The 10,071-nt window shown below is 52.5% G+C and overlaps 2 protein-coding genes across 4 annotated transcripts in view; both read right to left on the reverse strand.

Moving 5' to 3' along the window:
• Positions 1-42: 42 nt before the first annotated feature.
• Tmem120a (transmembrane protein 120A) lies at positions 43-6,458 on the reverse strand. The gene is made up of 12 exons (XM_008832259.1): positions 6,261-6,458; positions 4,682-4,800; positions 4,371-4,487; positions 1,837-1,896; positions 1,531-1,626; positions 1,343-1,432; positions 1,170-1,235; positions 991-1,052; positions 801-893; positions 627-691; positions 448-516; positions 43-365 (listed from the first exon to the last, which is right to left on the reverse strand). Exons 1-12 carry the CDS (start codon positions 6,339-6,341, stop codon positions 252-254), a joined length of 1,032 nt encoding a protein of 343 aa, XP_008830481.1. The 5' UTR covers positions 6,342-6,458; the 3' UTR covers positions 43-251.
• Positions 6,459-8,990: 2,532 nt separating this feature from the next.
• Positions 8,991-10,071, reverse strand: part of Styxl1 (serine/threonine/tyrosine interacting like 1) — a 246,517-nt gene continuing 245,436 nt past the window's right edge. For all 3 annotated transcript variants that reach the window (XM_029563173.1, XM_017797962.2, XM_008832260.3), the window contains one exon: positions 8,991-9,219. In XM_029563173.1, the coding sequence (XP_029419033.1) occupies positions 9,088-9,219 (132 nt within the window). In that variant the 3' untranslated portion in view covers positions 8,991-9,087. The remainder of the gene's footprint in view (positions 9,220-10,071) is intronic.

Consider the following 10,071-nt stretch of genomic DNA (forward strand, 5'->3'; position numbering starts at 1 on the left):
GGATCCCGAGCCCTGCCTTCCCCAGACCATAACCACCAGGAGTCTCCTCCATGCCTCTCTTTATTGAGGCCCAGAGCCCAAATCCTGTAGGCTGGGCTCCAGGCCCAGACTTTCCTCAGGGCCCACAGAGCCCACAAAGCCCAGGGGGTACAGAAGGAGGCACTCCCCTCACACAAGGGTGGCCCAACCTCCCACCCAACTCAGCACACAGGTCTTCAGAGGACCCTTTGGGGCCGGCCAGTACATCTAGCTTAATCCTTCTTATTCCCATGCTGTTGGCTGTGGAACTTTTGGTGCACAACCCGGAGGGTGGTGAAGAAATTGCCAAGGAAGAGGAGAAGGAAGGGGAAGCCACACATGAGCACCTGCAAGAGGGTGGGGAGAGCCAACGTTCAGGACAAGTCTAGACAGGACCTTGACAGCATCCTTCCAGGCTCCCCAGCTCACCTGCCACTCTTTGCACTCAGGGTCCTGGGCCAGGTTAAACAACGTCAGTGCATTAAAAAGCTGCCAGAACTGAAAGAGGGACAGTTGGCTCAGTAAACATAGTGGCTGCTCAAGCCCCAGAGGGCAGAGCCACCAGTGGACACCCAAGAGGTGGACAGGGACATCCAGGTACCTCTTACCTGTCCGAAGAAGAGGAAAGGGAGCAGAAAAGTGAGACCCCGCCACATCCAAGACTGGAAGCCTTCTGCAGGGAAGGAAGAAGCCAGAAGCAGTGACCAGGATGGATGTGACAGGATACCGTCATTTGGGAATCCCCCTTTTCCCAGTGGCCCCAGGGGGATGAGCTGGCTCACCCACGGTGAGATCCATGGTGTGCCGTTCGCCCAGGGCGCGCAGGCGGTACAAACAACCACTCTGGTAGTAATACTGCAGAAACTGTACGAAACCTGAGAGGCCGGGCAGGTGGGTGTGTTAGACCCACTCTGGGCCCTGAGCTATCTCCCCATGTCCACTCCCTAAGCCAGGGACTCAAGAGACACTCACTCTGATACATGGAGAAAGACAGAAACTGGTTCCTGAACTTCTGGTACATGAGACCATCAGGCCTAAAAATTTAGGGAAAAAAGAGAGAGGGACGTGTGAGGAGGAGCCTGGGGACCCTGAGTCTCCCATCTTGTCATATTCCCCCTGCCAGCCAAGGTCAAGGTCACCTGGTCACTCACCAGGTCAGCATGACTCCAGACAGGAAGGTGGACACATAGTGATGGAAAACCCACCAGCCTTTGATTCTGTAAGAGGGTATCACAGCAAACTCCTGGGATGAGGAACCAAGTTCCTGCCTCCTGCCACCCCACTTCCTATTTGCACCACGCCCCATCTGGCCACACATGCACACCTAGAACCATTATTGATAAGGATGCTTTCTCGGATGGTCAGCGTGCAGTAATACCAGACCAGCAGGAAGTTGAAGGCTGCGTCTGTCACCCTGGGGAGAGGGTGACACAAATGGTTGGTCCCACAGTCTGGAAGGGTGCAGGGTGGGACCTCCCATTCTCTCGTCCCTATCCCTGTCCCAACACTCACCTGGAGTTGAACAGGAAGCGGCAGGTGAAGGAGATGACGATGAGGATGATGGTGAGGTAGAGTTTGAACTTCTCATATTCATCTTTGTAAGCAAACCTGGGGTGTGGGGGGGGTACGTGCTTGTGGGCAGGGCTGGGACACATGGGGGCTGGTTTGGAGGGGACTTCCTTCACCACCATCTGGAGATCAGAGGCCAGTGTGGTGGAGGAGTAGTCCCCAAACCCCAAGACCAAGCCAACCAAAGTCAGGGCAGAGGTGGGTGGGGAACCCAGTGAGATCCAGTCCTTGACAGAGAGAGCCACATACTTAGCCTGTTTGCTTAAGAGTGTCACGTTGACGTTTCCCAGAACCAGGCTCAGGTACAGCCTAAGGGGCAGAAGAAGCCCTGAGTGACAGGGAACCAACACAGCCCTGAGCATGCTGCCCCAACCCCGAAAGCCTGCTACCTTCCCCATGGTCTAGACATACAGTCCTAATGTTGGGGATGTCATACACCAACAGCATGTAGTGCCCTGCTTTGCTCCCTGCTTGCCCCCAAATCCTGTCCCTGGGGGAACATGTGATGTTTTGCTTGGAGTCTCCCCACCTTGGTACCTTGGGAGCCCTGGCTGTCTTACTCCACAGGAACCAATTCCCACACTTTGGGTCACTCAAGGGGACTCTGTATCTGGGTGAGTAGTCATCATCTGTTCATATCCCATGGTTCCTTGCTTTCTCAACTCCAAGAAGCTCACACAACAGGCAATGTTGCCCCCTCAATAGCCTCCCTTAAAAACCCAGGCTTTGGGGGGCTAGAGAGATGGCTCAGAGTTAAGAGCACCAGCTGCTCTTGTAGAGGACCCAAGTTTGGTTCCTAGGACCGAAGCCACCTACATGGTGGCTAACAACTCCAGTTCCAGGAGCTACAAGGTGGGGCCCCCAGATGAATGAAGGACAGAGTGTCCTCCCAATTCATTGCCATACACAGACCCATCCTCAGCACCCAGAGCTTCAACCACACTAGGCAGAGCACCTACCAAGTGAGCTATATCCCTAGCCCTTGGTTTGGTTTTTCTGAGATCGAGTAGGCCACATAGCCCAAGCTGTCCTCAAACTATGTAACCTAGGCTAGACCTGAATTCACTGTGTAGTGGAAGGTGACTTTGAATTCTTTCTGCCTTGGCCTCTGGAGTGTTAGGGTCATGGCCTCATAGTGTCATCCCCAGTAGTGTGGCTGTTCAAATCAGCCTACAAGCCCTGCACTGGGCTTCTCTACCACCAGCCTCTGCCCAGTCCCTTGGCTGCCTCTGCTGTTCCTGAATCCTGCTCCCACCCTAATGTCTCCAGGCACTACTCTGGGTGACCTCTCTCCAAGCTCCCAAAGAGTCATGCTGTCTTGGCTATCCCCTCTCTTCAGCTTGTCTGCCAACTAGAAGATCAAGACCAATGCCCACCTCCTTTCCTTCTACCAAGGTCCTTTGATATCCAGGAAGCACTTCCTCTCTTACTGAACCAACCCTAACCGTCAGCCCCAGCCTATCTGACAGTCAGCCCCCCCCACCTCAATCTCTCAAACTCTCTATGTGTCTCTGGACAATGTCTCATGTAGCCCAGGCTGGCCTGGAACTCCCTCTGTAGCCAAGGATAACCATAAACTTCTGATCTTCCTGCTTTCCACTCTGAATGCTGAGATTACAGGTGTGCACCACCATACCAGATTTTATGTAGTGCTAGGGATGGAACCCAGGGCTTTGAATATGCTAGCCAGGTACTCTACCAACTGACTACATCCCCAGTCCAGCCCTTGGTGGGATTTTTATTTTATTCCATTCCATGGAATAACTCTATTGTAAATTCCAGAAAGTTCTACCTAATTCTTTTGGCATGCACATGCATGTATTTAAGGGTATATACATGTGTATGGTGTGAAGCAGTCTCTGTTACGGTAGGAAGTAGATCATGGCGATCTACCTGAGCATATACCCTTGGATTATATGGTTTGTTTTTATTTTTATTTTTATTTATTTATTTTTTGTCTTTTTGAGACAGGGTCTCCCTGTAGCCCCAGCTGTCCTGGAACTCACTATGTAGACCAGGCTGGCCTTGAAATCACAGAGATCCACCTGCCTCTGCCTCCCAAGTGCTGGGATTAAAGGTGTGTGCCACCACGCCCGGCCTGTTTTTATTTTTTTAAGACAGGGTCTCACTGTAGTTCCAGCTGGTCTAGAACTTGCTATGTATGTTATGTAGAAAAGGCTGGCCTCAATCTCACAAAGATCTGCCTGCTTCTGCCTCCCGAGTCCTGGGATTAAAGTGTGCACTACCATGTCTATCTTTTTTTTTTTTTAATAGAAGGGGGTACATGGGTGCCAAAACATACATACATACATGTAGAGGTCAGAGGACAACCTGCAGGAGTTGGTTATCTCCTTCCACCATGGTGGGCTGGGAGAATCAAACTCAGGTCATCAGATTTGGTAACAAGGTCCCTTAGCTACTGAGCCATCTCACCAGTCCCAGTTTGATTTCTTGAGGCAGCGTCTCATTATGTAGCCAAAGCTACCCTCAAACTATGTAACCTAAGCTAATCTTGAACTCACTATATAGCCAAGGTGATCTTGAACTCTCAACTCTCCTGCCTTGGTCTCCAGAGTGTTGGGATCACAGGCATTCACTAGCCCATTCTTTATCTCTGAAGATGGCCTAGGCATACCCCAGACCAAGCTGTGTCTGACCTTGTAGAGCCCATCAAAAGCTCCCATCATAGCAAAATCTGTTAATCCTGGGCACCCTGACTGACTGAGTGACCAAGAGAGAGGCTAGGGCTTCACATCACTGGGTCTAAAGCAGGAGGGACTCACCCATTTTTCTTGGGCAAATAGGCTTCCATATCAAAGAAGTGGCCTTGGCGCTCTTTCATCTGATTCTCCAGCTCCTGTGCAGCCTCTGAGACCTCAGGTGGAAGGGAGGATCTGCATCTGTGGGTGGGTGAGGGGGGGTCAAAGCAGGTGGGTGAGCCAAAGTTCCACAAGAACCCTCAGGGCAGAGGTATGAACAAGGCTCAAGGGAATGGAAGATGGGAAGAGCCATGCCAGGGTGACCCCAAGTTATCACTGTCCCAAGCCAACTACTGTACCCACTCCCGGCTGGAGGTCACCCCCCCACCCCTCACTTTTTCAGCACCAAGGCCAACTCCTGGAGCCGCTTCTTCTGCCTTGTGATGGAGCTGGTGCAATTGTTCTGCAGTTTGGTTAGCTCCTCTAGTTTCAGGCGATACAGCCGGTGTGTTTCCTGGGTGAAAGGGAGATGGCATGCGCTGGTTGGAGAGTTGCCAGCCAGAGCCTCCTGGTCAAGGCACCAGCTACCCTGGAGGGAGAACTTGCTGTGTGTATCCAGGGACCTCCCAAACAAAGGTGTTCTGCCCCTGAGGCAAGCCAGGAACTAGGTAGCTGTCTTCATGCAAGCTTAGACCCTCCACCATACATGGTCCCAGTAACAACAGGCCAGGGGTCCCCAGCTCTGCTTTGATTCTCTGCATGTCTACCTTCTAGAACAAAAAAAGCTGCCTGGATCCACGCCATCTCAGTTCCTCCTACCTTCCCGACCTACAACTGAGCAATCTAGGATTCTCCATGATGCCATCTACCCAGGCAGTCCTGAGGTTTCCTATCAGGTTAAAGGTCAACAGGTTTCCTGCCCTAAGGCCAGTCCCCTCCCCTCTACTCTCCTCCTGCAGGTACCTTTGGCCCAAAACCTCCCTAAGCACTTTGCCCTGGTGGATGAACCTCACGAACTGCAACATAAAGATGGGGCAGTGTGGGGAAATCAAGGCAGGGGTTGAGGCGAGTCAGACTGTGAGACTTGGGGCTGCCTAAGGCCTCCAGGGAAAAGGTCTAGTGCCAGCTGGCTGGGTAAGGACCAGTGGCTGGAGTGGAGACATTTAGGGGGCTGGACAAAGTCCAGCAGAGGCAAAGGTCTAACATGGTATCCAGCTGGCCAGGCTCCACTTTCTGAGTCTTGTTTTCTTATGCCCAGGAGGGGGCCACCACACCCTGCCTGGGCTCTAGCATCTGCCACCTCAGCCCAGGGAGCAGCCACAACCCTCTACTTAGAAGAGGCCAGCAGCTTTCTTTTCTCAGGCATGGGGACAGAATGGTCCAATGGCCTGAAACAGACTCTAATCCCTACCAACCCTGAATGTCCCTGTAGAGTCCTGCCCCGCCCACTCTCCCTACTAGAGCCACCTGCAGCTAGTCAAGCCCCCCTCCTGTCCCTTGGTGGGCGTTGTCCCTCAGTTTGAGAAGGCTTGGGTCCTGGATCCAGGCCTGGGTTTTGCTAAACTTGCTCCCTGCGGGAGGAGATAACGCTGGCCCCCAGGCACCTTTGCAGGGTGACTGACCCAAAAGCTGGGCCAGGCTCACTCTGCCTTTGGTGACCGCTATCCAAGAAGAGGACGGGGTCCGGGGTAGGGTCGGGATGCAGAGGGAGGAGCAAACGAGAAGTCTTGGCCTCTCTTCAAGGCCTTTGAGGAAAGTCGAGATGGCTTAGTGCAGTGGGATCCTGCCCAGGGACGCAGTGGAAGTGCGGGCTACAGGGACTGCCATCCTGCCATCCGACATGCAAGAGGACTCGGGGACCCCCGAATTCTGACCCCTCCAAGCTCCCCTCGACTGAGCTGGGACTGCCCGACCCCTGACCCCGAGCCAGAGAGACCAGGCTCGGGGCCATTGGGCAGCCGCAGGGACGCTCACCTGGATGCCTTGAAAGTCCTGCTGCAGATCCTCCCAGTTGCGCAGACAGTCGCTCAGCGGGTCCAGGGACGGAGGTTGCATGGCTCTGGCCACGCCACGGGCCTCAGGGATTCGCGAGTGGGGCGGACGGAGCGGCAACCCGGACTGGCCGGAGGCGCCTCCGCCACCGCCCCCCTCCGCTTCCGGGCTCGCGCTGCCGCCGCGGCCAACGGGAAAAGGCCTGGCGTAGGCCAAGCGGGCCCCGCCCCCTAGGATAACCAATCAGAGCCCGGGGCGGGAACTGGGCGGGGCCACTGGTTGCAGGGCGTCTCCTGGTTTGGGGACCCGTAGAGGGGACCGGCCTAGAATGCACACGTGCACCCTGGCCAGGATCCACTGGTGATGTTACCCTTGTGGTGCAAAGCCTTGGACCACGCGCAAAACAAAGCGCCACGTGCTTCCAACACTTTTTGGAGACAGGGTCTCACTATGTAGCCCTGGCTGGCCTGGAACTCGCTATGTATAACAAGCTGGCCACAAACTCTTAACACCGGAGTGCTGGAATTAAAGGATTGCGTCACCACGTCGAGCACTTCCGAGCCCTCCATTCGCAATCCATCCCCACTCCGGTCCTTCACATAGCCACCAGGCTGCCTCTCCTAGAACACAAGACTAGTTTCTCCACCGTGTTTGGGGAGGTGCAGGCTGGAGGATCAGAAGTTCAGGGCATCCTCAACAGGGGACATCCACTCACCCTCACCACCCCCACCCCCACTTCCCTCTGTGGAAAGATCTAAGAAGCTGAATGGCGGTCACTTCCCATCCCAGTCTCAGCGAATGAATGATGGACATCCTACACTGCCCACCAGTTCCTTTACAGGCACCCCCAGGTTATTCTGTGATTGCTACCTGGCCTAAGGAGTGCATTTGGACAACTCCCTTTAAGACTTGTGAATCTGGGCCTGTGAGATGGGGGCCTGTGAGATGGCTCAGCAGGTAAAGGTGCTTGCTGCCAAGCCTGAAAACCTGAGTTCGATCCTCAGGACCCACATGGTAGGAGAGAACTGTCTCCGGCAAGTTGTCCTCTGACCTCCACACAAGTGCTGTTGCATGTGTACACATACATACACACACACACACACACACACACACACACATACACACACCACTATAATACAAAAAAAACATGGTTTTTTTGGTTTGTGATTTTTTTTTTTGAGACAGGGTCTCCCCAGCTGGCTTGGAAGTTGCTATGTAGACCAGGCTGGCCTCAAATTCACAGAGATCTGCCTGCCTCTGCCTTCGGAATGCTGGGATTAAAGATGTGAGCTGGCTGGGGGCGGGGAATTAAGGCTTGGGGAAGTTCTAGGGCTTGGGGATGTGGCTCAGTTGGTATAGTGCCTACCATTCAGGAAGCCCTAGGTTTGATCCCCAACACTGCATAAACTGGGTGTAGTGGTGCCTGCCTCTATTCCCAGCACTCAGATTGAGGCAGAAGGATTAGAAGTTCAAGGTCATCTCCTAACCTACATAGCAACTTTGAGGCCAGCCTGGGATACATAAGACCCTGGCTCAAAAAAAAAAGGCTTGTGGTAGGAGAGGTGGGTGGTGGTAGAACTGAGTGTATCTTCTTTGTAATGAATTGAGGGCAGAGAAAGAGAATCTATATCCACTGATTAAGAGGTGATGATAAGAGGGCTGGCTCTGTGCATAAGGCAAAGACTCTTATTCCAGGAGTTTCTGGGAGCTCTGGAGCCTGGGCCAAGGCTAGGCCTAACATCTCAGGACTAGAGGATTTCTGCCCTTGGAAGGACATTGTGACACCCTCCCCATGGACCAACACAAAGCATCCTTGGGAATGCACATGCACATACCTATACCCACAAACAAACTCACACATGCACGAACACATGCACACACACACACACAAACACACACACACACACACACAACCTCTAAAAGGTCCAGGTCACCATTGTGTGTGATGGCTGCTCTAGCAGTCAGAGACAGCTCAATCTAGGTGGTCCCTGTTGCCCCCAGGTATGTAAGCTCTTGAGGGGCAGAGTACAGCACATCTGCTCTGCTGAATGAACAAGAGGCCTAAGAAGGCCAGTCACGATGTCACACCTGTAATCACAGCACTCGGGAGATGGAAGCGGGAAATTGGTGAGTTTGAGACTAACCAGGGCTACATAATAAGAACCTATCTTTTATAAAAAGGTGTATGGCTTAGGAAAAAAAAAAACAATGCAGGACAAGGAATGTGTCTCAGCAGGCAGAGTGCTTGCCTAGCATGCAGGAGGCCCTGAGTTCCATCCCTAGCACCAGGTAAACCAGAGTAGCAGTGCACACCTGTAATCCAAGCACTGGAGATGTGGAGGCAGGAGGATCAGGAGTTCAAAGTCATCTTCAGTTACATAGAAGGTGGGAGGACAGCCTAGACTAGATGAGACCCTGACTCAATAAATAATAGACTGTGGGTATAGCTTCATAATAGAGAGCTTGCTTGGCGTGGTTGAGGCCCTAGGTTCAAGCCCCAGCCCAGAAAAAATAAAAAATGAGGGCCAGGCTCAGTGGCACAGGCCTTTAATCCCAGCACTCAGGAGGCAGAGGCAGGTGAATCTCAGTGAGTTGAGGTCAGCCTGCTCTACATAGTGAGTTCCAGGCCAGCCAGGACTACATAGTGAGACCCTATCTCAAAAAATTAGGTAAAAAAAATAACAATCACCAGTATACGAAGCTGACATGAAACTTCAGACAGAAAACGCTTTCTTTTTCCAAACCAACCCAAGTACAAACTCTGGCCCTCCAACCTCCCAAAAACTCCCAAGCTGGGATGAGGCAAAATTCAGTAAACGGGGTCCATAATGTCTGTGATGTAATCTCCATGAATAATTTTCTCCCACTCCAGGAGCTGAGACACCAAACCCCGATTTGGATGCATGTTGTTTTTGCATTTCTTGACGTGGGCCCAGGACCTCTGTGAATGCAGAAAAAAAGACATCAGGATGGCTGGTGAGATCTTTCCAGACTAGATCAGGCCAACTCAGAAGGGACAGGAGGTACCTACCCAGACTCACACACAGTATGGCTTATGAGGTGGATACAGACAGAGGCTGGGGTGGTAGATCATGTGGTAGAGTATTTGCAGAGCCAGTATGAGGGCATGAGTCCGATCCCCAAATCCCACATAAAAAAGCAGGGGATGGCCTTTAATCCCAGCATTCAGGAGGCAGAGGCAGGCAGATCTCTAATTTCTGTGAGTTCAAGGCCAGCCTGGTCTACATAGTGAGTTCTAGGACAACTGGGGCTACAGGGAGACCCTGTCTCCAAAAATAAAGACCAAAAGAAAAGAAAAAAAAAAAGCAGGGGATGATGAGATGGCTCAGCAGGTAAAGGTACTTGCTGCCAAGCCTGCCCCATGACATCCCTGACACCCCACATGGTAGAAGGAGAGAACTGACTCCCTGAGGTGATCCTCTTATTTCCACCCACACACACCCTTTTCCCTGCTGCTCCCCCGAGTAATTTTTTTTTTTGGTCTTTTTGAGACAGGGTCTCCCTGTAGCCCCAGCTGGCCTGGAACTTGCTATGTAAACCAGGGTAGCCTGGAACTCACAGAGATCCACCTGCCTCTGCCTCCCAAGGGCTAGGATTAAAGGCGTGAACCATCACACCTAGCTATAAATAAATGTTTTTAAAAAGCAGGTGTGGTGGTGTTCTAATCCCAGCCCTGAGGGAGGGGAGACAAGGAGGGTCCCTGAGGCCCAGGGGCCAGCCAGCCTAGCCTAATTTGCAAGTTCCAGGTCCTGCTAAATAATATATATATATA

Source organism: Nannospalax galili, unplaced genomic scaffold, assembly GCF_000622305.1.
Source record: "Nannospalax galili isolate Female #2095 unplaced genomic scaffold, S.galili_v1.0 scaffold675, whole genome shotgun sequence".
NCBI classification, from domain to species: Eukaryota; Metazoa; Chordata; class Mammalia; order Rodentia; family Spalacidae; genus Nannospalax; species Nannospalax galili.

What these genes read in the sequence shown, in the direction of transcription:
- Tmem120a (XM_008832259.1), bottom strand. Translation starts at nt 6,341, where the DNA reads ATGCAACCTCCGTCCCTGGACCCGCTGAGCGACTGTCTGCGCAACTGG. An exon ending in AGGACTTTCAAGGCATCCAG is followed by an intron (nt 4,801 to 6,260) that starts GTGAGCGTCCCT and finishes CCTTTCACCCAG; the next exon opens with GAAACACACCGGCTGTATCG. An exon ending in TATTTGCCCAAGAAAAATGG is followed by an intron (nt 1,897 to 4,370) that starts GTGAGTCCCTCC and finishes TCTGCCCCTTAG; the next exon opens with GCTGTACCTGAGCCTGGTTC.